Source organism: Hyalella azteca, unplaced genomic scaffold (assembly GCF_000764305.2).
Source record: "Hyalella azteca isolate HAZT.00-mixed unplaced genomic scaffold, Hazt_2.0.2 contig8532, whole genome shotgun sequence".
Classification (NCBI taxonomy): Eukaryota; Metazoa; Arthropoda; class Malacostraca; order Amphipoda; family Hyalellidae; genus Hyalella; species Hyalella azteca.
In genome coordinates, this window is record NW_025938623.1 from 12038 (window position 1) to 38896 (window position 26859).

The following is a 26859-nucleotide window of genomic DNA, read 5'->3' on the forward strand; positions in this document are numbered from 1 at the left end:
TTTGTAGCAGACAAACAAACAAACAAACAACAAGAAGTGAAGTTAAAGAGAAGTGTTGTAAAAAGTTAGGGCGAGGATCGTTCGCGATTTCGCGAACGATCAGTTGGCAGAGTACGTACTACGTGTACGTTTTCACTGATTTTTTTATGAGATTTCATTTCATTTGCGTAAGAAAGTAACATTTTTGGCTACCCTGCAAGAAACGTGTCCGTGGCGAAAATATTTGAATGAAGGCATTAGTACTGTATTAGAAGCAACCTATGCTTTATAGATACTTGAGAAATAAATCGGATTAAGGAATGGAGTAAATGATTAAAAATTTTCAGAGCCGTTATTAGATATAAAATGCAAAACATTCCTTATAGTAATAATGGTGGTCGTAAAATCTGTGACAATGCCAAGAATAACGTAAATTCCATGCCTAAGAGCGCCATACTCAGATTGTTTATAAAAATGAATTTTAAGAAGGACTATAGCAAACAATTGAATTAATTTGTACGCGTTGCCCCTACAGAGATGCCTTTGTCCCCTACACACGTGAACGGCTTGAACAGAACGTTTTTATACCAAGCAACCGAGTATGGCGGATTGCACCACTTCTGTTCACACGAATTATTCCTGCATAACTCAATGTGATGGTTTGCGAGCGTAATGGTATACTTTCACGATTTTATGTACCATTTAGATATTAGATTTTCTTCTTTATTAGATTTTCTTCAGATCCAAACAATATTTAAAACCTTTACGCCCGGATTTCCCGATTTCAAAGCTAACATTTATCTCAATAAAAACTTGTTAGAATAATGATTGAGGAATGAAAATTAATGCATAACGCCGACTATTAAACACCTAGGTTACATTTTGCTACACTCAGGTAAATGACCAAGATTTGTCCTAGTAGCTACGCGCACTTTGCACTCGTGTGGGTCATCCAGACATAATTTTGCCCGCTGTAACGGTGTATCAGTGCTTTGTGAAGGAAGTGCATAACAATTAGGACAATATGTCCCATTAATATTTCTTAGTGTATGTCGTGTACGCATAACTCGAGGGAGGCGCCGAAACAAAAGTTCAGGGTTGTGCACTGTGAGTGCACCTCAGCTTGCTCCTTATATATCCTGCAGCATCTGCAGTCAAGAGTTCAGTCGCAGGTTGCACTTCATCAAGGAAGGTTGACGTGTCTGCTGGCCAAACTTCTCCTGCGATTTTGGTGAGTGTTCCTCGTTAATTTTTTGTACAATCTTGATTTGAAATTTCTTGAAATATTCTTATGTTTACTTGTAAGAGGTTTTGTGTTTCAATTCATGAATTTTGAGCTGAAACAGAAGATTCATCATACAAATAACTACTGCATTCGAAACACTTCTATAACTTCAACAACGGTAAATATCATGACAATCTTGAAGATTACCATTAAATCTGCTACTAATAACTATGATGATTGCAACGATATTGGCTCAAACGACTATCGCAGTTAGTTCCGCCGCCTCTAAAAAGAATATCACGATAATTGCGAAATTAGTCTCAATTGTTGACAATACCGCGACAAACGTAATATCCATTACAGTAACACAAAAAAATAATGCAACCGGAAATAATTAGAATTTCTTCAATCATTACACCGTATTTTATTATAAATTTTTAAATTGCATGCATTGCGCGACATAATTTTGTAAAATCGATCGTCAGAGAAATTCTCTGTCATCTTCCTCTGTTTTGCCTCTTTTCAGTGGCATTTCGAAGAACAAAACAAAGCTGCGGCTACCGAACTTTCCCATCAATATTATTCTATTCAACGAGCCGTAGTGGCTTTTTAACTCTTTCAAAATTAATACCAAAATTTATGTAGACATCATTGTTTATATCTATAGACAAAAATATCATTGATATATATTGTTACTAGAGTAAAAAATTATTTAATATAACTAAATTTTACCATCCATACATTATCCATAGAAAATTTGTAAATTGTATGACGTGGCGAACTTAGTCAATTGCTCGTTGTTGAGATATGATATCCTTTATAGATTATAGATAACCATATTAACAGCCCAAAATAAATGCATTTCACTCCTTTCTTCTGCTTATAATTTTGCCCCACTTCATTGCTTGCAGCAATTCTTAAACTATGTTTTAATATATAATATTCTTTCACCATCCTTTCGGCTCGCTTATCATTCCTAAATATTTGTCTCCATAATCTCATCTATTATATTGCTTTTAATTTCAATGAATCCCTAGAAATCTTAATTCCTCAGAATATTACCTCATTTTAAAATCAGAAAAATTTTAAACACAAATTAGTAATCATTTCTCTTTCAAGTTACGTTTCAGGCTCCACTTAAATTGTTATCATTCCATTTATTACAGGCTAAACTGACGCCTATTAATATTATATTATAAATTATTGATGTTCATATTATTATCTCCCTCTCGAGTTACTTGGGTGACTCATAGTTCTCATTCATTATATTACAGGCGGCACTGAAGCAAGCGCTGCCACCGAGGAGATGTCTTTTTTGGGTTCATCGCTGCCGCTCGTGAAAAGCTCATCAAATCATATATTTCGTGATGGCATCAGTGGCTTCAGTTTTCCTACTGATGGAAAATCGGTGAGCATCCCATCGAGCCGCGCTCTCGCTGCCACCGATCTGATGTCTGTTTTGTCTACGGCGGAGCTGCTCTTATCAAAAATCACATCAAATATTATATTTCCTGACGGCTTCAGTTTTCTTATTGATGGAAAATCGGTGAACTTTCCCGTTAGTGTACACCCGGTGGTGAAAATCGGTGAACGCTCATCGAGCCGCGCTCTCGGTGGAGGTGAGTTCTAGAATGAAATTTATTGCTTCTCGGTGGAGAGAATTTTTTCAACTTATTAGCGGCCATGATTTTAGGCTTATGATTGTTTACATCATGTAATGAAGATTCCACCGCGGTAATTCGGTTGCGTGATAACAAATGTAACGAACGAAGACTAGTACTTGTACTTTTAATTCTTAATAGTGCGATAAAGCTCATTTATGATATCACTTGTTCGATATTTATAAAATTATCAAATTCTTTCTGAAATTCATCGAGCTCAGTTGTCAAAAAATTCCCGTTGTTTGTTATGCTCCGTCACACACGCTTCAGAATCGCGAGTATATTTCACAAAAAAGTTTTACGATAGCTATTGACAATCTTAACATCATTTCCCTCTCGATAAATTAATTGTACCACATAATTGAGGTTATCACCTTTCATTTTAAAGTTGGAGATCACTGAACAAGAATAGCAAGTTCATAAGATCAATTCTTCTGATATTTTCTCAGGTTCTTCTTCGACGATTTTCTTCGACCCGAGAACAGAGCGAGAAACAGGAGAAGTGTTCAAAATATCGCCAGATCAACTATGGGAAACAATGTTGCGTTGTGCAGAGGCAGACGGTGAAGATTTGGGTGCTGTTGATGTGTACAAAGTTCCTCTGGAGAGCAGCCAGAAGTCTCCAATCGAAGGCAGCGTCTTCAGCCTTATCTTCAATGCTTTTCATATGTTTGTAACCATACGCATTGGGCGAGCTTATCGGTCCTTTGAAAGGTATGCAGAGGGCATCTTGGTGCAAAGGAGTCTTCAGGCTGATGCGGTTATTAAGAAATCAATGAAAGAAGACCGTGTAAAGGGCTTCTCCGTCCTGCAGACACGACGTTCAGAGAGTCTTGGTGTTAGCAACGAGCTTGACACCGTAAATGATCTCATCTCAGTGTTGAAGGAAGAGTTTAAGGCGATAATTAACAGTCCATTCGATGCCTTGCTCAACAACTGCCAGCATTTCGTTCGGAAGATCCTTCGCCAAATGGGGTTCAATTATAATAATTGATTATTTCGGGCGTGACTTGGCCATTCAACTTCTTAAATAGACAAAGGTGTAGACGATGCCCTGATGTGTTTTTATGGGTAAACTTATGTTCAAAGATAATTTTTCCGATAATATGAAACATTCCGGAATTTGATTCCTAACAGCTTACGTAATTCTAGAAAATTTTTCGTTCCAAATTTGAAGTGTTAGCTCTTCACGAATTATTTTATGATTGGTGTATACCGAGACACTGAGTCATAAACGCGACGATAATCGAAGAATAACATTTACGGCTTAAGACCTGTATTATTTGGCTACAATGCAGTGAGATGTTTGTAATTTTTGCAAATTTAATGCTTCGATTGTGACACCTAAAAATATAGCTAAGTACATATATACCTATAAGATATTATTTACTTTTGTTTGTATTCATTAATTTTACAACTGCCAATTTCAACTATTATAGATGTAAGATTGGAACACGTCTTCAAATATTTATCTCTGAGCATTGAATCCACAATAACATTAAAATGAAGTAATGATATTTATATGAAGATCAAATTTTCATTCACTGAATAAATGTTGAACTATACATTCACTCATTCAAGTTTCTTTCCTTAAAAGTCCATTTAATGTCTCAGCTAGCTTCTCTTGCTAAAGATGCAGAATTAAGGTAAAATGTAATGGATGGTTGAGAATAATAAGCAAAAATGCTAAATTTAATGATAGATAATAGTTGATATCGATCTCGAATTAATGTTATAAATGAATTAATTGATGAACACATGGAATTTCAATCCCATCAAAATTGATATTATCAAGTTAAATACTTCGACATTAATTAATATTACAACTGAAATTCAATCCGATGTATATACTCACATTTTCTTCGCGTTTTCAACTCGTGTAATGGAAAATGAAGGGATATTAAACGTTGCGGCCATCACGATTGATCACAGAAAGCTGTTGAATGGTAAACTCATCAAGGAAGGTATCGATATTATAATCGAACCAACATCGATAAGAAACATAATTTAAAGAAAACCAACAGTAAGCCACCTCGTAACAAAGTAATTGAAATTTACGCTCAAAAATGGGGCTCAAGTTGAGGGGCATGGTTCGTTAATCTCCTCAAAATTATAAGATTATCAAATTCATGGGAATTTGAGCCCCAAAATAACTTACATTGACTATACATATTCTATTCTGCGTCAAAGAGTGTTAACTGCATGCACTTTACAGGGAAGTTAATGACGTGTAAATGAAATAAAGCAATTCAATAACGGTCCTGTTTATAAATAAATGCTTGTGAGCCGAAGCATAAGTACTATGCTGTGGCTGCAAGACAAATATGAGGCCGTACATTCAAAATTACATAGTTGCAAGTTTGTAAGCCCAACAGTCAATCACTGAAAGCTTGTCAAGCTTAAGCCACACGAGAGAAATCGCCCTAAGTGCATGCAGTTATGTCGCTGCCTATACCTAGGCCGTTACGTGTAATCAAACCTCTACATGTTATTAGGGCCAGATACCTGTACTCGGGCCGCTACGTGTACTTAGGTCACTCTGTGAACTTAAGACGCTGCGTGTACTTAGGCCGCTACGTGTAGTCAGGTCTCTACGAGTAATTGGGCCCCAATAGGTGTGCTTAGGCCATTACGAGTACTTAGGCCACTACGTGTACTTATGCCACTGCGTGTACTTAGGCCACTGATTAAACTCAGGCCGCTACGTGTACTTAGGCGTGTTGAAATAGTATACACGGTCCATGGTTATAATTGTGTGATTGCTGAGCAACAAGAACTGTTAAATTAAGTCAACGGTCAAAAACGTTCGGCGGCTTCGGAAGTCGCATGACATGAACGTATGGAGAAGATGACATTAAATGTTGTCTGTGTTTTGATAAATTGTATATAAGCGAATGATTGATGAGCATACAAATTGATCTCATAATATCACCGAAGAAAAGAGTATGATATTGCTGAGTAATTAATTACAAACTTGTTGATGAGTTGAAACACGTTTACACTCACGCATATAAGTTTCATTTCTATCGAATTATATTGATTCTTACTACTTATGATTTCCACTTGTAAGTTTTGTATCATGTGATTGCTTAAATGGCAAAATAACTGAAAAGGCATCCTTTGAATTTGAGAGGATGCACGGTACTGCTTTCTTACGATCTATAATGCATCATTTGAAGAATGAACCTGCAGGTATATATTATACCAACTAAAGAGAGCAATGAAAAATCTACACTTGAACGTAATTTCTATTTTGGTAATCTTTCTGAACGGCACTTTCGATGTCCGAAATCGGCCTCACCATATTTGACTTACTCATTACCATCGTTATCATACCCTCTAGGCATTTAGACTCCGGTAAGACCTAAATTAAATTCATTATAATTGTATGTATTAGATGTATTCGATTAAATGTATAAAAAATATAACTCAGTACTCACTGCAGTGAGTGACAGAGAGCGCATTTTCTCAAAATCAACGCAAACGTGAAGTCACGGACAGACGGACGGACGGACAGACGGACGGATGGACGGACATGACGAGCACAATATGGCATTTTTTCATAAATGAGAAAATGCGCTAAAAATGATTTTATTCAATCAACAAATAATAGATGGATCTCCAGGCCTCAACTTCAAAGGACGTAAACCATGATTAGCTTAGGCACACTCTTTTTTAACAATGTAACTCAATCTATTGCAAAATCATTGCCAGGTTTCGTTGCTATGCAAGTTCGAGTTGCTGGTAATGAACGAACCGAGGCGACCGCCTCCAGACACTCCTGCCCTCCGTTTCTGTTACTGAATGTCGCAGAACAAATGGATAACTTTATTGTCCCATTTGTACATTACTTACTTCAGACACGAAAGGGAAAAACTATAAACAGCTTAATTAAAATTTGTTAATTTCAATATGATTCAATACAGTAATTAAGTTTGATATAACAACACTAAAAAAATTTACTTCACAAGAAATTGAAACTAATGTCAAAACGTCGATTCGCTGAACGAAATGTACAGAGTGCGAGCTAAGGTTTAGACGTATACGTACTAGGATGTCAACGTATGCACTTGAATGCCGACGCACGCACTAGTAAACTCCTGCTTCTCGGAATAATTTTCTCGAAATGAACTAGGACAACCGGGACGAGACGAGAAATTGCTGGGAAAAAAATAGCGGACAAGAGGGTAAAATTTATCCCGGATTAAACGAATGGACCGGGACAGGACTTGTGTCCTGGGACTTAAAATCTTGTATCCCGATTCCCTATAATTATGAAACGATACGAGACTGATAGATATGTAGCGATACATGACATAACGAGACGAGACATGTCTCAAATATTCAAGGCAAGACAAAATATTCATTTCTAGACGAAAGCACAACGACACATTCCGAACGCGTGTTTAAAGAATACCAACTTTCAATGGGCAGTTGCTAGTCATTGGCAGATTAGGCGACATTTGGTTGCCAAACTAATTTCGCAGATAAATTAGTTGGCAGATTTGGCGATGTTTGGCTGAATATTTAGTGAATGATGTTGCTGTTGATCCTTCAACCGCGTATGACGAGAAACATGTGAGCAGTGTCGATCGGTCAGCTGCTTGGTGGAATGTGGATGGCTTTCTTAGGCCCTGCAAGATGCCATGAATCAGATGTGGTAAATGGAAATATTTTAAGGAGCAAAGAACATGCTGGAGAGACCCATGATGGCTGGGATATAAACCAAGCAAATAGTCGTTAAACTTTGTGGCGATATTAACAAGTTCAATGATGGCAACACATCAGGCATGTGTAAACACCTTTTTCATGCCGACGCTGGTTAGTTCTTATGCTGAAGAAACATAATGCAGAAACTTTAAATGGCATTGGACGAACTTGAAAACATCGGCTTTGAAGATGAGGCTTAATTGAATTTTAGAAGTCGAGTGTTACGTGAGAATACATTACGAATGCGCTGTAATTTTGATGCCGCTTAACCAAAGCCAAAGTTAACACCCCAGCGGAAAATAGAAGGCTAGTACGCCATCACCACCTAACACAGATGGGGGATTTTGTGGGCTGGCGAGGCCATGGCTTTGGCAGGTAGTGGGGAAGAAAAGCTAGAAGAGGGACCGTATAAGAAGCTTTCAGCGAGGCAGGTTGCTCGTCAACGAATGTAACGGGTGGGCCAAAAGTCACTGAACCATTTAAATTTTAAATAACTTTTTTATTTCAACGGTAATAGGCATGAAATTTTAGTATCATAGAGTCAAGGCGACGGAAATTAATTTTCTAACACAAATATAATTTGATTCTTGTTACAAATATACTTATCGTTGTGAAAAATAACATTCTGCCTATGCCATCCATTTTCTACTTCACAAATTGCAGCTCTTTCGGTTACCTCAGCCATAAACTTTAAAAGTTTATGGGCTTACTTCTCTTATTTCTCTAGTGATGTTATCCTTTAGCTCCATTAAAGATAGCGGTTTGTTGGCACAATCTTGCGGTTGCTTGTGGTTCTTGTCTTTTACATTGAAATGCCTTCCATATGCTCTTTGAGTTTGAATTATTGAGCCTTGAATTTGATAATAAAATTTTACAATTTTTGTACGTTGGACGGTACTGAATTTCTCCATAATTAATTTCCAGGATAAAAAAAAATTAATATTAAGAAAATGAAAAATAATGAGAAATAAAAAATATGTTAAAAAATGAAAATGGTCCGTGCTTTTTGGCCCACCCTGTAGAACAACGATGCGCCAATTATTCTTGTTTTAATCTGCTGAAGTTTCACAAAAATTTATTGGGGTTAAATGATTGATATCTGACACAGGAACTCTGATTCGAAATTAAGTGAATGGTTCACCGATCAATGAAGAATGAATAGGTTAACCTGCCTTCATCGAGAAAATAGTAGAAAATTCGCTAGCTTCACAAACATGGGAGTGCAAAATTTTAGCCTTCCTAATAACAGTTGAAATGAAAAGTTTGCAAATTTCATCAAATTTTATCAAAGTACGTGAAATGAAGAAAAAACCTCTGAATTAGCATTCCAGATTTCAGCCGTCTTTCTTTTTTAGGAGAGGAGTTATAGTTTGAAGAAATAGTGAAGAAACTCCATAGGACTGGGCGCGGCCTGACGACGGTACCTCAGCCTCTTAACCCTGTACCGCCGTATTTTACCCTCCGGGAACATAACTTTCAACTTAAATTATACGTAAACTATTGAGTGTAGCAACCTGGGAACGTTTGTACGCAGCAGAAAAGATTTTAAAGTTGTCGTACGTGGCGGCAACCATCAGTGCAAGTCATTTTGCGCTCACTAGAATGTATCCTTTTTGGGAAGTAGGCGCGTGACAATATTTCGCCGGTTACAATACGGTAAAGGTTTAAGACAGGCATGACGTCGCAAAATCACCGAGTCGATGGTTCTCGGTACGTGATCAGCTCCTTATATCGAGCTTGTTATCTTTAGTCCCTTATCTTGAGCTCGTTATCTTGAGACGCTTGATTGCATGATAAGCTGGCAAGCTTTCAGTAGCAAGCAGCTCTTCTGCGAGGAAAGTCAACGTCCCGCTTTCAATTTAACGTAATAATCGCCCTTTTACATGTACTTGATTTATCGGAAATTTCTTTGTGTGTGATTCTTAAACAGTCAGTATTCAGATTCATAAAATTTTGTGAAAGTTGGTCGAACCCATGAAGTAAACATATGCTGTTCTACATATCAAGAATTTTTACGAGCATCTCAACTCGACTTTTATTTCTTTCCGAATGTTGAAGTGCGGTTTGTCCTGCTATTTCTGTTGCGCCTTTTATTCATTGTTCACTTAGATTTTCTTTTCAACAATTCGTTGTTTAATCGAATTGAATGATCGTGACCACGATTCGCAGATGGATATAACGCTCCGTTTGTAGAGGATAATAGTTAATATTAAGAGTGATGGCAATAATACTCAGAAGCGAAATAAATCTGTAATAATACCTATAATAAATTTGAGTTGAGAAGCCTCGTAACCGCTGTTATGAATTACTCTTGATTCATTGTATTAAATTTTATTTCATTATTTTTAATTAGTCCTTCATTCAAACTCGTTTTATGTAAAGTATTGTATTTTTAATCGCTCAGCTCCAATCTCCTTTTCTTATTCATGAAGTCACTCGTTTTATTTTTGATTATGTCAATTTCGGGCTCCTTAAAATCATCTTAGAAAATCTTAAACAATCCATCATACGACTTCTGGGACCTATATCTTACATTTACATTGAACAATTATTTTATTCAGGCGTGACTGAACCACGTAAATTGAATGTTACCACCGACGAGATGCCTTCTCTGAGGTCATCTGCTTCATTAAGCTCAGCAATTGCCGATATTCCAAGCGGCGTCGAGGGCTTCACTTTGGACATTGATGGGCACTTGTTGGAGATCTCATCGAACGGAGGTGAGATTGTTTAATTTCGGTTCTCAAGCCGGAAAAGTAGCCGCATGATTAGCATAATGGCCAAAATTCATACACTTGAAAGCGATCGGAATTCTCAGACAGTAAGTCATAGCTGGATGCACAGGACTAAGTCAATCTCGAACTCGTCATTAATCTCTTAGTCAATCTCGAACAATTTTAAACTATCTTGTTTTGCACCACCTAAAATACTATTGGCAAGAAAGTTACCTGGTGATGACTGTAGTAGAACGTGCGTATTTCAAAATACTAATGACATCCGTAATCAAAAATCCACGTAAATCTCTAATCTAAATTAGTCCAACTAAAAACAACTCATCCTTACTTATTTCCCAAGATAAAGATAGATGAAGTACCCATGAGACCATTTATTCTATCATTTCCAGATTCAGCAACGAAGATTATCTTCGCTGAACTAGAAACGGGAGTAATGCTGAAAATATCACTGAAGCAGCTGTGGGAAGTGATGAAGAGTTGCGCCAAAGTAGATGGTGAGCTACTGGGTGCGGTTGACGAGTACAAAGCTCCCCTTAATGCAGGTCCGTTGAGTCCCAAACCGAACAGTTACCTTTTCAAGAAGGGTGCTTATCATGAGTTCATAACTATACGGGTGGGGCAGGCTTGGTGGTCTTTTGAAAGGTTAAAAGAAGGAATTTTAGTGCAAAGAAGTTGTGAAAAAGAAGAAGTCATTAGGAAATCAATTAAAATTTACCGATATGGAAAAAATATCCTGCTGAAAAATATACCTTCAAAAAGTCTCGGTTTAATCAAAAAGCTAAAGACTGTCGAAAATCTAATCTCATCTTTAGAGCTGGTCTTTAAGGTCATAATTGGAGAACGGTACCACCTAAGAGAAAGAAACTGCCAGCATTTCGTAGCAAGGGTTCTTCGAAAGTTGGGTTTCAAGTGGAATATGAGTATACTTGGATCATTTCTGGATCAATTTATCAATAATTTAAAAATAAAACAGATCAGTAGTAGATAGGCTCGCCAATTTTCAGGTGGACTTGCATGTAGCGACCAGTTTTCCCGCAGAAATGATCATCAGACGCTCTTCAGAAAACGCCGAAAATATTCTCCATATCTTTATTCAAAACATTTATAAAACGAGCTCCATCATCAATTCAAAATCTTTCAAGATTACAAGTAAATTCAACAGAAAGACTATATTTACACAGCAAAGATTGAAACCATAATGCCAAAAAAACGGGAAAAGGAACGTAAATATCAATCGATTTACCATTTTAAGCCGATGAGAACTTTAGGCGTTGGTTTAACACGATTTCAGTTAAAAAATCTTAAGCTATTCGTTGATCGTAGAATCTGAAGCACAAGAGTCTTGAACGGACAAACTTACTTTACGGTGAATCTGAATTATCACCCAATGAATTAAAGATTAAGTTTGCGAGTACAATTGTGTTAGATTCCGACGAGTTTACGGGTACAGTTGTGTGGGATTCCGACGAGTTTACGAGTACAGTTGTGTTGGATTCCGACGAGTTTACGAGTACAGTCAACTAGTTTACGAGTACAGATGTGCAGCGCAGAGCACATCAGTGTATAACTAAGAAAAAGAATAGGTCACACTTTCCAAATAATGACGCATTTTATGCACGTAGCACTGATACGCCCTTATTCTACGTCAAACTGAGTGAAGGTGACCCATAAGAGAGCAAAATTGCATCAATATCTAGACGAGTGGTTCCCAAAGTGGGCGATATCCCTCCCCTAGGGGCGATGGAAAGATTTTGGGGGGCGGTAAAGAAGAAGAGGGCTGTAGGGGGGCGATAGGGGGGCGACAGTCCGAAGTCGCAGTTAGATGTTCGAACGTTTGTTTGACGATTTGTACACAACACGTGCAGCACATGACTCCCAGCGATGGTTTTTTCACCCAGATCTGTTTTTAGCGCATTTTCTCACTTATGGAAAAAATACACTATTGTGCTCGCCATGTCCGTCCGTCTGTCTCCGTCCGTGACTTCACGTTTTCGTCGACGAGAAAATGCGCTCTCTGTCACTCAATGCAGTGAATACGGCGTTATATTTTTTAACCTCTCCTGGGTTTACGTCGCCGACAAATTAACGGCCGGACTCGCGGTCGGTCTCACGACCAATTTCCAAATTCAATGATCAAGGAATATCTCTCAAACTACTGAACTTAACTCGATGAAACGTGGTGCACGTATTCATTAGGACCTAACGGTACGGTAATGTAAAGCTCGTGAAAAATTTTAGAATTTTGCCTTCAATTTTTTTTTGCCATTCTTATATGGTGGCTTTACGGGCCGAAATTCGCAGTGATCAAGGAATTTCTTCCAAACTACTGAACAGATTCGAACGAAATTTTGAATCTACAGTCCTAAGTACCGAACGGTTATGTTAAGCTCGTCAAAATTGTTTCGCTTGTGCCCTCGTTCGCGAGTGTCATTCATGATTTAAACAGCAATACGTGCTTTACTTCGCAGTAATCAAGAAATTTCTTCCAAACTAGTGAACAGATTTGAATGAAATTTAGTATTTTAATACCTAACCTTAGCAACGGTGATGCTTAGCTCGTTACAATTTTTTCGTTTTGCCTTCGTTTGCGAGTTATACGGCTATACGTAAACGGCTCTTGGTTAAACCAGTCGGTAGAAAAGCCGGTCGTTCATCCTATATCTGTATAACTTCCAAACGAAAGCGAATATGGAAGTGTGAAATCAAGAATGACTGTGAAATGAAAAATAAAATCTCGCAAACGACGGTATAATCAAAAATTTTTTTAATCTAAAAAACATCATTTGGTAGTTATGAATGTATATTCAAAATTTCGTTCAAATCTGTGCGGTGGTTTGGAAGAAATTCTTTGATCACTGCGAATTTGTATCGCAATATAACTCACGAATGAAGGTGATATTTAAAAAATTTCGCAAGCTAAACATCACTGTCAAGTTCTGATGAATTCATGTTACAAGTTTTATTGAGCTGCGTTCATTAGTTTGGGTGATATAACTTGATAATTGAATTTGGAGATAGGTCGTGAGACCGGCCACGAGTCCGGCCGTAAATTTGCCCGAAAAGTCCTAGGTTTCTAGTGCTGAAACAGTTAAAACGGCTGAAAAACATATTTGGTCACTAAAAGGGGTTCTATTTGTGAAATACACATTTGTGTTTAACCTTTATCTTTTAATATTGCAGCGTACTAAATTTTATAGAAAGAGGCGCATGATTTTATATGTGTCTGTGGGGGGCGCTAGAAATTCACTAGGGAGCCAAAGGGGGCGCCAGCCTGAAAAAGTTTGGGAACCACTGATCTAGACAAAATCTCACTTATTCTCTGAATGCGTCGGAATGACACCACGTAATATCTACATGAAATTTGACGAATATCGTGTGCAGGGATTTTTGTTTGCAATTTTTCATGCTTTTTAATTTTCTTGTATGGTATTTCTCAAGTTTTTTACTGATGATAAAGCTGGTCATCGGCTTTTAACATTTAGTCGGCTTTTTTACATTTTTGCTTAATTTGTGGCTTAAGCAAAGTAATAAGATATGTTGGTGTCAACTCATTGAGTAGGTAGCAAAAATTAACAATTTAGCTAAAATAGAAATACTATTTTTGGTCTCTGAACTCGATTGTTTCTGAGAAAAAATATAAAAACTGCTTCGAATCCTGAGTAATTTAGGTACGCTCAAAATTTATCCAATATTCATTGACTGTGAAACCCAATCTATCATGATGCTAAATTTATTGTGTCCAGCAATATAATTCTTGGCTTAGATTCTTTCCAGGAATTAGATTCGTATGGAGACGGTGAAAAATCACTGGTGACTAGTGCATTTGTTTTCCGAAACGTTGTATGTATATATAAATATTTTGTAATGTAATGATTTGATTTAAAAATAAACTATCTACGTTTGTATGGGACTGAGTACAGCCCATGTGGTGCATTATTTTTCCTCATTATAAAGATTTTTATTTATTGTTTTATAGAAACTCTAAAACTGCCTTTCATTAAATGAAACGACCATCACGTTTCTCAATTAGTTACTGCGGTCAATCCTTATGGTAAGATGTGTTAACAATATTGACTCTCACCAACGAATTATATAGGCTGTCTAGAATTTTAAAACTTGTTCGTTTTGATAAATTTCGGCTTCTAAAATTCACGAATGAGACTCGTTCCCACATTAAACTTCGTTTTGAATCGTCAATTTATTGTTTTGAATCGTCAATTTGTCCCCAGTTCGTTTAGAAATTGGGAATAGTAAAGGGGTTTTCAATTGTGTAAAATATGAATGAGTTACTTAGTGGTTTCAAAGAAGATTGCTCCAAATTCATTTTAATGACAAAAGTCCGTGACTTTATTCTGAGTCAGTCTGAGTATTGACTTGAATTTGGATATGCTGCAGCTTTCTACAAACAAGTTCCCGATTAATCCGGTTCTTAATCAGTGTCATTTTTATTGTTGCTGCTGCTATATTTAATTTTAGTAACAAGCTGTTATCAGTTTTACCCGTAGCTTATTTAATGATACGTTTCAAGTTTTAGTAACCGTCCGTTTGTTGTTCGTTATATACTATAGTTAACTACTGGTATTATATACCGCCTATACGTCGCCTACGCAGATCATCATCTTATATGGGCAATAATTATGCATTGACTATAGATAAAGGAACCTCATGTCAGCAGAGATCAGGTTATTGATATTTTTAGAGTTGTTGTGATTGTTACTTCTTATACGAATATAGATAGTATAAAAAAGATAAATGAGAGGCGTGTAAAGTTGATGATAGGGGAACTTGCATTGAAAGATAGTGCAGAAGTTTTATTTATTCCGATTATAAAGCTTATGATAAAGCTCGTATATGAGTAAGCTTAAAATTATTAAGTAGAAATCACAAATTTTAATTATTAATTAGTAAATTACTACACAGCCGAAAAAACTAGGATACATACGATATGAGACTTGAAATGGAGGATATAGGGGGAAAAAAGAGTTAGGCACACATATACTCGATATACATGCGCTTCATCACGAATCGTTTACAGTAGTTATGATACCGACTCACTTTAACGTCGTGGTCACGGGAATGAGAAGTAAATTGATTGGGCATTGCGGTTCATGAACAAGGTACAGTATGAGATGATAGCTAACCGGTGATTGATTGATCAATAAATCTGCAATCAATTCATATCTTCAAGCCTCCATTCCACAGTATAGTATCGTGTTGCTGCTACAGTTGAGGTCACTCTGGCTCGTCTTCTTTTCCCTTATAGTTTGTGATTTCTTTTTATAAAGTCTAATAACTTGTCTTTATGCCAGATCTACCCAAACTAACATTAAAGCTACGTAAAACCTACAGGTCTATTCCGGAGTCTACATTATTGAAGTTTCACACAAAGCAGCAGGGTGGGCTTTAGAGAATATTTGGGAGCCACAAGCTAGAGGGCTGAGTTAAGTACATGATCAAACCCCAGCTAATTATAAAAATTCATGATCGGCCACAAGTTACTAAACATAACACGTTAGTAAGTATGTCATAAACGCGTTCGTATAGTATGTCTTGAACACGTTCGTTGTATCTTATTTTGTAAATGTATTCAGTCGTGTTTGTTTTAGCATAGCATAGCATGAATCGACTCAGATGATTAAGCTGACGAGAGCCTGTCGTCGAGTCTCGCCGTCTTGCATTCAAACACAAACTGCTAAAAAAATGGCCACATGATAGCATAGCATGAATCGACGCAGATGATTAGGCCGACGAGGGCCTGTCGTCGAGTCTCGTCGTCTTGCATTCAAACACAAACTGCTAAAAAAATGGCCACATGGCCACGTCAAGTCAAAAAATTTCGGCAATGCGCGCTCTCTAAGAGCGCCCAGTCCAATTGTCCGTATACCATATACATATACCATATACCATATACCTTATACCATATACATTATACCATATACCTTATACCATATACATATACTGTATACCATATATCATGTCTAGTGGTCGACTTGACTCGGCATATACGAGTCAAGTCGGTTCTTGAAGGCGTTCAGCGCTGTCGCCTCGGCAATCTCCGCTGGCAGCCCGTTCCACCGATCAACCACACGATGAGAGAAGAAGTGCCGCCTCGCAGTATATATTACACCTTGGTTTCTTTATTTTAAACTGATGACCCCCCTCCGTGTTTAGCGTGAATAAATTCTCATCCCGGTAATAGCTATGAGTGTATTTGTAAGGTTCTAAAAGGCGCCACGAGTTATCCCATTTGCCATACTAGGAATGTTCATCATCTCCAGGCGCTGCTCATAAGCTACATCCTTAAATCCTGGGACGACTCGAGTTGCTCTCCTCAAAACACCATCAATAAGTTTCTTGTCTTTCTGAAGTTTGGGGGACCCGGCAACGTTGCAAAACTCAAGGTGTGGTCTAACTAATGCCACAAATAGTGTATTCATTGTGTTTTCGGCGCATCAGCGTGACCGTGGACTGAGAAGTCCTGAACTCATCATAAGGTCGGCCCGTATGCTAAATAGGGCACTAGCACTACGAAGGAGCACTACGCACTACAAGCCATAGTGCGGCATGGAACACTACGGTTGGTATGCTAAATAGGGCCAAAAGCATAACGCGCACTACAAAAATCTGAAGTGTCCTACACACCGCACTTCACGATGACACTACGGTATATTTAACCTTGTTTACTTCGTCAGCTATGGATCTGATTGGCTTATTCAAAGGCATCATCGCGTAAAAACCTCAGGAACTACATGCCATGAATATAAAAAAGTGTACCGCTTCAGTGAACAACATGTTATTCATATGGCTGACGTTTTCCTTGGCGAAACAGATGAACAGCGTAGAAGTAGAAAATACTTTTCTTGTTTTTGATATCATGTTTTGAATTTTCTTTTTTTTCGAGTCATTTTGAATTCTTCTGCAAGAACTTTCTATGCTTCTCTCTTTTGTTCGATGTCTTTGGGAAGCGTACGGGCCTTTGAATATATGATGGGAAAGGTGTGCAGACGCATTGCGAATTTCAGCTCACCATCACAATTTTCACTAGTACCATTATATACCATCACAATTAGACATTTTACATCAATCTTCTGCAAAGAATGAGAATTACTTAGGGAATAATTAATTNAAAGATGGTTAGTTTGTCTGGTCCAGTAGCCTTGGAGGGACGGGATTGTTTGATTGCGTTGGCCACTTGTGCCGATGAGAAGGAGGGACTGTCCGATAGGTCGAGGTTCTTTGACTTCCGGGTTGTGATTCTATTGAGTTTATTAGACCTGTGTTGAGTGACAGCCGTGAAGAGACTGTTGAAGCGATCAGCAAGCTTTTTGGTGTTATTGATGGGCCTCTCATTGAAGTTGATGGCGATATTGGGGTAGTTTTTAGGTTTGCCGGCCAGGGCCTTTATTGTTGACCAGAGGCGGTTTACGTTGGTGTGGCGGTTAAAGGTAGAGAGGTATTGTTTCCAGCGGGCTTTTTTGTTGTCGTTGGTGAGCTGGTGGATACGGGCAGTGAGGGCCGCTACATCGTCGGAAGTGGGGTCGGCGGCACGGAGGATGTCTCGCTGTCGGGTGAGGTTGAACAGGACACTTCGTAGTGCATAGTGCTACTTCGTAGTGCTAGTGCCCTATTTAGCATACGGGCCGTCATGAGTTGGTCTTAATTTCATTTGTTTCATATTCAAGAAGTCTATCTGGATACTTCGATCCAATATATTTAATTGTAAAACTAAAAGGACAGGCAGAAAACAGAAGTTCCTATATTCAAGAAATATTTTTTTTTCTCAGCATCTAAAATAAGATCCGCATCTCATATCAGACAGCAATAGTTAAACTATCGTTCCCATCAAACTTAAATAAACCCCCTTTACATTCATTATCTCATGAAATTCCATCATTAAATACCATGCTGGGATATGCGAATGACAGCAACAGATTTGTTACAGATATTCCGATGAATCGTGAACAAAATTAAATGCTATTATGGACAATTATTAATGTAGCATCACAAATAGATTTGTTTTGGTTACCAGCTATAACACAATTTTTTGAGATTTTTACCGTTAGTAGAAAACTATTCTTTGGCTAACTCTACAAGAAAATTTTTTTCGTAGGTACATGTTGATACAATTTTCCATTTTAAATTTTCAATAATAGTAGAATAAAATAGTCGTAGAATTAATATTATTTTCATAATTCACTGTTAACCGAACCGAACGAAATTCAATTAGATGCTAAGCTTCTTCTTCGTTTAATCCCCTTAATTATATTAAATCCAGTTTCTCAGTCTAGTTGTTTTATCTTCAATAATTTTAATGCCACAGGTTCGGAAATTCTTTATTTTTTAACTTATTATTTACTTTTCATAATTTTACTGGAGCCTAGTAAGTAAGATTATTTGTGGATGCACAATTACTAATTATTTTGTCAAATAACGCAACGAAATTTAACAAATCCTCAAGCCATTTTTTCGTATCCAAATCCTGTTGAGTGCTCCACAATTTTTAGGTTGGAAAACAAAGATAAAAAATGTTCCAATCCTGCCTATCAATTTCTACCGATCTTTCCACACTACTTACTAATTCCTCATAAATTTATCTAAATAGATATTCCCATATATATATGCGCACTGGGACTGGAAAACCTGTTATTTTTTTAATTTACACAGTTTGTGCACATATTGTGCAAACAGGCTATAATATATTGTTTATAAGTCCTTATTACCGCTTGTCTAAATCTGATAGTTTCGGGAGTTACAATCGACACGTTCTTTCAATTGTTACAATTTCATTGGAACCTTTATTTCAATTGCGGTTTTACCATAAGTTATTTGAGTTAAGTCTTTCTGTTGGCTGACCAATTCAACATAGCAGCAGCATTCGCGAATAACCTGGACCTGGACCTTTGGACAAACTACGCTATCAAGTAAGTTATAGCTTGAATTAATTATTTCAAAATAACTTGAATACAACGCAGCTCTCCATCGAGCCTGAAATCAATGATTGATATCGGAACCGAGCAAAAAATTCAACTTACGCTAATTTCCATGATACTTCAACATTACTTCTAAACGGTCTATTTAAGGCTAGAATAATGCATAAAAAATAATTCTATGTGTAACCACAACCCGAATTCACTACACTTTGAAATGGGAATCTCCTCACCAGAAAAAAAATCAAGTAAAAAGTAAACTTTGCCTACTTTTAGTTGACGTACAAGTCGTACATCATATAGACACAAAATTTTGATTTCCTGATTCGTGAAATTCTGCTGCAATCCGCAAAGGGTGGTATAAATAAAAATAACTCCTTTTTAAAACACGCACATAAATTCTATTTGAAAAATAGCTGGTCAAAAAGTTAAGTGCATGGACTAACTAGTCATTTTATTTTATTGATTCAATTTTTGCGATGATGTTCGTTAATATTTTTATAAGTCACTGGGATGAAGATGCAGCCGAACTTATGGTTCATGCAAGTTGGTTCATGAAAAATTTCTCTCCACATTCTCACTTTGAATTAACAAACCGCGGAAACAAAACCCAGCGTTCTATTATCCAGATTTTCCAGGAAACAAAACCCAGCGTTCTTTTATTCAGATTTTTTTGCCTTTAATTTCAGAGGAAATATACGCATTTATTCATATTTTTAACAATAAAAAATCATCAAAGAATATAAAGAAACTATAGAATATTCTGATTCATTTCCTAGAGGCTGGGCCTCCCATAAACTATAGAATAAGTTCAGTTTAGCTACAGAATAAGAAATGCTCACTTACTGAACAAGTACTGCTCCTTTACTGCTCACATTCTGCTACCCTAATAGTTACAACGTACTTATCTAGTATTTACGTACAACTTTATATATGATACGCATTGCTTCCCTTCCGGAAGCATATACAGTTTTTATACACTGCGGCCAAATAAGATAATGTGATCCATTTGCACAAGTTGTTCTCCCATGATACAGGCGGAATTTTTAGCGCAAATTCTCATTTATGGAAGAAATGCTCTACTGTGCTCGTCATGTCCGTCTGTCCGTCCGTCCGTCTGAACGTCTGTCCGTCCGTGACTTCACGTTTTCGTCGACGAGAAAATGCGCTCTCTGTCACTCATTGCAGTGAGTACTGAGTTAAATTTTTTAGTTGATATTTGATGCAAGGTTGCCACTGAAAAAGTTGCAACTAGTACACAAAAATGAGTTTGGTTCGCCATAATTGATAAATCCAGGAATTTTTTCCAAAAAAAGATTATGCGCAAACTTTCGAAGCTGAAAAAAATTAATGCAATTTGTGCATGCATGCTGGTGGTGATTGTGCGAAGATTTTCCTAGCCAAAAATCGACAAGTGCGATCGGTATCAAATTTTGATCTATGGACATAACATCAAGTGAAGGAATAATACTGACTGTAGGAATTCAAACAGTATACTATGCATTCATAAAATGTAGCAATACTGAATACAAAATACGATGGACTAATTAAGATTAAAAATAATTATACCAATGTTAATTATAATAATTAAAATAAAATATTCCTAATAATAATAATTGTAATGATAATAATGATTTTATTATTAATAATGATGTAATGCACTAATGAAAAATTCTCAATTAGTATTGGATTATTATTATAAAAAATCGTAATGAGTTCGTTTAAACGTCCAGACGCAGGAGTCACCAACTGATGGAATATTAACATTGAACTGCTGTAGATCACTGTTAATTATAGACACTATCTTGGCTGATTTGGCTATATGTAAGGTCAAGTTGAACTCGCTCTTATACAAAACTGATAAAAGCGCTAACTGTTTGAACCCTAAGAATGATTTGGCTTTTACATTCAACTATACGCAGTTCACTCTGTGGACATAAGATGATGGAAACGAAAGGCTGTCTAGAGATCTCCAGCATCCAATATTTGAACGATATGGAAAGAATATCCCGTCAGAGAAGATACTTATTGTAACAACAATAAGTATCTTCTTTTTATGTAAACAAGTATTGTTTACATAAAAACGAAAAGAAGCAAAACAAGTCGAAAACTACGCGACATTCCCACAACTCAACAAATCCAAATGCATGCACGCATTCTGAAAAAAATTCAATTTGACCACCTATACAAAGGTCAAAATTCCATAACGAAATGGTCGGTTCACACCAACTCTGGCTATGTGCGTTTATAGCTAATCATGCCGCTACATGAATGTTGCGGATAATCATGCCACTACATGAATGTTGCGGATAATCATGCCGCTACATGAATGTTGCGGATAATCATGCCGCTACAAGAATATTGTGGATAATCATACCGCTACAAGTTTACAATTACGTTTCGCCAAAGCAAAAATTCCGTGGATTGTTACATCGCTGCCACGCTGTAATTTTAGTTTAAAATCTTAACTCCGATTGCTTCAACTTATATAATTATTTCAATTTTGCACTATTTCGAAACAGGGTTGCTAGACGGTCTTTTTTTCCGTACATATTCCGGGAATTAGTTTTTTTTCATTTGCGTAGTCCGGCTAAAATTCATGATAGGGATACTTCCTAATTAAATTTTAAAAACTGTAAAAAAAATGTAATTTTTACACCGGAAGCTAGAAATATACCAGTATATATCGAGTTATAAACTTTTTTGTCCTTTTTTGGTTTGCGGACATGGCCGTTTTTAGGCCATCTGGCAACCCTGAATTATGTACAGCTACGTCCTGGAGAAATACATTTCACGGCACGCATATGTACCACTTCGGAGTCAACGTCTTAAGGTTGTAAAAAATAATCAAGTTTCAACTTATTAGCGGCGTTACCTTTCTGGAATGAAGATATCTGCAGAGCGCCATATGCTCTGTAAAGAGATCATGGGTTTCTTACCCTCGCCAAAAGAAAAGTTAATATATTCATTTGTTTGTACGCCTGCCGTTTGCAATTCATATTATTCATTTTTGTTATTAAAATCTCCAAATATTTACAAAACACTAGACGAAAAATATTCCTCCGTGATTTGTTTCATGTTAAAAATCATAATATATTATGTATCAGCGTTTCTAATAACGAACGGCTACATGACAAACACAGCATATAGAAGCTTATGCCGAATGAAATCTGTCACACGATGACCACAAAATTAGATTGGCATGCACTTGTCAGCAGGTAGCACCATTAAGGCCCGTTTCCACTACGAGACTCTGCGAGACTGACGCCTGAAAAACTGGCTTTTTCAGTCCGGACTGAGGCAGTCCCGACCATCAAGACTGGCGCGACGGGAAGTCAATAGGGATTACCATTCCTTCTTCTCGGTCGTGGTGTCAGTTTGTGGTCAACGCTGACGGGTGGGGTGGGGTGGACCACAGGGGTGAGGGGTAGATTGAAAGGTGTGAGGGGTAGTTTGACAGGTGCAGTAGAGTGGGTATTAGGTGGGTTTAATAGGTGAGTTTACCATTCCTTCCACTAGCCATACGAATTATTTACATGTCTTAATATTTTAGTTGCTTTTCAGTACTAAAATTGTCATTTTACTATTTTCATGTCAATGAAAACGTTTTCTTTGAGTCGGAAACTTTATGTTTCAGGTCTTCATTGTGGAAAAATAATTTTTTAACAATTAATTGAGTCATCAGCATTGCTGCAGTAGTAGGTATTTAATTTAAAGTACGCAGACATGCAATAAAATCGAACCGAGATTTTAAAAATACGATTATATTGCTTTGCAAGATATAACACAGAACAATCACCTATGAACTCATAAAAGTTATCAAATAATATACTTTGGTTAATTTTTTGATCTCATTTGAATGTTGTTCTGCTGGGGGACTATCTTAGTTGTAACTCTAGCACTGTCTTGCACGTTGGTACTTATATAAAAGACAGTTATCACACATATATACTTCAAATATTGGTTATCTACAATTGCATTGTGCCGTGTACTCTAAAATAGTTAAACTAGACTTTAGGTTTTGCCTGCAGCTAAAGTTTAAAATAGTGCTTTCCAAACTTTTGCAGGCTGGCGTATAACTCGCAAACGAAGGCAAAATCGAAAAAATTGTCACGAGCTAAACATCACCGTTGCTAAGGTAGGTATTTTTATAGAAAGTTTCGTTCAAATCTGTACAGTTGTTTAGAATAAATTTCTAGATCACTGGGAATTTAAGCATGCATTTCTATTTAAATCACGAGTGAAGGTGAAGCGAAAAAAAATCGCAAACGAAAGCAAAATAAAAAAAATTTCACGAGCTTAACCTTACCTTTCGTTAGTTAGGAATGTATATTCAAAATTTCGTTCAAAATATTTTTTGTCCTGCATTGCGTTACATGATAATCGGTACCGAATGCTTTTTCTTTAACTAGCTTTAAATCTTCGTTATTTACGAAATTTTAAATTTAATTTCTTCATGATTTACTCCGTTAAACACGTTTAGCCGGCGATGCTTGTGAGGTACGCAAAATTTCAATGTTTCAGTGTACTAGAAATTCAGAAGCAAGTAAAATTCCATAAAAATTAACCATATCTTCATAGAAAACTTTTTGAAGTCTAGCTCCATCGTCAGTTTCGAATTTCCAGAATACAAATACAATCAGGAGTTTCATAATAGAAGTTAAAATTTAAATTTACGAAATCATAAAAGGCAAAGCATAGAAAACCGGTAGAACTTACCTATTCACAATTTCAAGTGAATGAAGCTAACGCCGAAATTGAGAAAAAATTGGTTTTGCCGGTTTTTACTATGTCTTTTATTCTCGAATTTAGGTTTTAACTTCGATTTTTTTCGACTAACAACAGATTATATCTGTATTCTAGAATTTTTGAGCTGTCGATGGAGCTGGACTTCGAAACGTTTTCTATGAAGATTTGGTCAATTTTTGTGAAATTTTCTTTGCTTTTAAATTTTGTGTGAATTTATGATTCAAGCAAATTGGCGTTTTAATTTCTGTACTTCGAATAGTCTACGCGATTTCCGTGCAGCTTGTTTTCTTATAGGAGCATTGGAAACTGATCCGTTTAGCCCCTTGACGGTAGAGGGTTCAGTTGACGCTCCATTGTTGATTATCACTAAAACGTGGTTAAGGGAAAAATGAAAATTCAAACTTTTGTACTTGATAAGATCTTCCTGGTTTCTTTCTTCCTTTCCTTTCACGTTTATCCAGCGTGCCGTAGATTTGCAACGTTTCTTTTTTGTTATCTTTTCCTCGAATTTATTTGAAATTCGCTGATCTCTCTTGCTACTATGGATTCCGTGTTCAATTTATTTTCAGCTGGTTTGCTGTGATACGATGTGAATGCCGCCTAAACGTATAAAAATTATCCTGTTTTGAAATGACTACGTATTTAACATGTTCTATTCAGTTCGTTCACAATTTTATAGTTTGCTCGAAATGATACAAGTAGTATTTATAGTAGCCTAAAGTATTTAATATAACATTGCAATTGAGAATTGAGGATTTTTCTTCCACTTACGCTAAGCGTTTTCGCCCTATCTTGAACCTCTAAAAAGTTGAATAGGATATTAAGAAATAATAATCTAAAAGCTGTCATTATTTTATTTTTAAAATGTTTCAGGTTTCTTGCACCAACCCAGCCCAGAGTGACGTTGTTTTCGCACTCTCCCCCCGGCATCTTCTCAATCGACGGTCTGATGCCTGCTGAAAGAAAACAATTTGATGTGAGACTACCAATAGATAATGAGGTCCATCTCGCTAATGACAAAACAATTGCTACATTAAACTGGCGTTCATTTGTATGAATATAGAAAATTACGTCATTCCGTATCCAGAATAAAAAATACCGTCAACCTGGATCCTGTCATCCCTTGCCATGGCAGCCTACACAGCATCAATAATAATACAAATTTATTAAATCTCTTAATTAGAGAAAGACCACACACACATTTAATGACCAACTCCCATTTATAAACTATCGTCATATGATAGGAAAAAATGTAAGTTGTACTCTATAAAATATTTTTCACACTACTATAATCCCGGAGGTTTGAGAATTGCGCGAGTCATAATATCATTAACTGTTTCAAACTAAAGTAATATCTTGTGAGAAAAAAAACTGAAAACCCCACAGTAAATACAGAACTCCTTATAGAACATACCCTGTATACCCTGTGCACGAATAGCCCCATTCAATTTCCGGTGACAGGCTTCAAACACACCCACATTTACACAAAAATATTAATACTAATTATAGACTTAAATAAATATCAATTTTATTGATGGTTAATATTGATAATATAATGTATAATGAATAATTAATTTAGTATTTACTTGTTATTGTGCAGCGTTCATGAAGATCACTCCGGAGCGAGAGGTTTGAAGCATGGGCACGATGACCCCCCTAAAGTACCCGAAAATGAGCATTGGGATGCCGACTACCAAATGATTTTTAATTAAAAGATTTACTAGGATTTATTGTATAAAGAGATCAACTAAAATAATTTTAATTCTAAGACGCTTCGACTATCACAAATAGATCATCAAAATCTAACTCTCACTGCACCATCATTTCCACCATTATCGTCTATAACGAANCACACACCTCAAGGTTGTGCAGGAGCGTTGAAGTCTGTTGTCTCCTCTCACGCCACCGAATGGGTATACGGATACCAGGCTGTAAAAATATCATCATTATAAGACAAACATCAGTAATAATGTCACTAGATTGCTTTAATCGCAGATTCACTAGAAATTTAAAAGCGAAGAAAACACCACAAAAACTCAGCATATCCCTATTGAAAACGTTTCGGAGACCAGCTCCATCGTCAGTTCGATAAATCAGTAAAACGCCTTAAATGGAAAGCGTAAGACAAATATCGTCATAAAGGTATGGCAGTGTCGCATCGCACAGATATTATTATAATTATTAATTAATTAATATGGTTATTTAATTACTGTTTTTATTCGGCTTTTCTTTTTTATGAATGTGCAAGACAAGCTAGTCTTTAATTACTTTACAATTGTTTTCAACTACGATCAAGATCTGTGACTAAATTGGTTAAAAAACAGGAAACATTTATTTCTCTGCAAAGACGATCGTTCTAGAAATGTAAAATAGTGCCTTATAACGTTATCTACATATCTCACAAGATCGCAAGTTCTAACAGATTTTAAACGCTCAAAGAACATTATTCTTGATATGGGAATATCTCACAAACGCCATAAACATGGATTAATCATAGAACAAGGGTTCTATTTCAATCGTGGTTTTGTTTTTCCTGCATCACTTTTAAATTAGTACATGCGATTTCAACTCTGAATCATTCCACTATTTTCACGACATTTGATCATTTCGAATCAAGAGAAAAAAACTTACCAGAGGAACAGAGTCTTCTATGGCAGGGACAACGCCATTTATGGTAGGATCAGCGCCGTCTATGGCAGGAACATAGCAGGCATCTGCTGCATGACGTCTTCGATGAGGCGGGACGTAGACCTGAAAAATAGTGATAGAAGCCTCAGTATTAACCGTTAGGTGGAATGTAGACCTGCACAAAACATGTCATGAGCTTAAACAATTTCATGTAAGCAAATGATGAGCTTAAACAATCTCATGCA

General features: G+C 36.7%; 2 protein-coding genes across 3 annotated transcripts; both read left to right on the forward strand.

Annotated features, from left to right (window-relative positions):
• Positions 1-648: 648 nt before the first annotated feature.
• On the forward strand, positions 649-4350 carry LOC108682330. Its single transcript, XM_018171476.2, has 3 exons — positions 649-1210; positions 2479-2823; positions 3315-4350. Exons 2-3 carry the CDS (start codon positions 2511-2513, stop codon positions 3857-3859), a joined length of 858 nt encoding a protein of 285 aa, XP_018026965.2. The 5' UTR covers positions 649-1210; positions 2479-2510; the 3' UTR covers positions 3860-4350.
• Positions 4351-9397: 5047 nt separating this feature from the next.
• Positions 9398-12024, forward strand: LOC108682333. Of its 2 annotated transcripts, XM_018171478.2 has the most exons (3): positions 9398-9439; positions 10137-10295; positions 10700-12024. In XM_018171478.2, exons 2-3 carry the CDS (start codon positions 10178-10180, stop codon positions 11296-11298), a joined length of 717 nt encoding a protein of 238 aa, XP_018026967.1. In that variant the 5' UTR covers positions 9398-9439; positions 10137-10177; the 3' UTR covers positions 11299-12024. The 2 variants fall into 2 exon arrangements, with proteins under 2 accessions (XP_018026967.1, XP_047737619.1); XM_047881663.1 differs by lacking the exon at positions 9398-9439 and having other exon boundaries at positions 10039-10295.
• The last annotated feature ends 14835 nt before the right edge of the window (positions 12025-26859 follow it).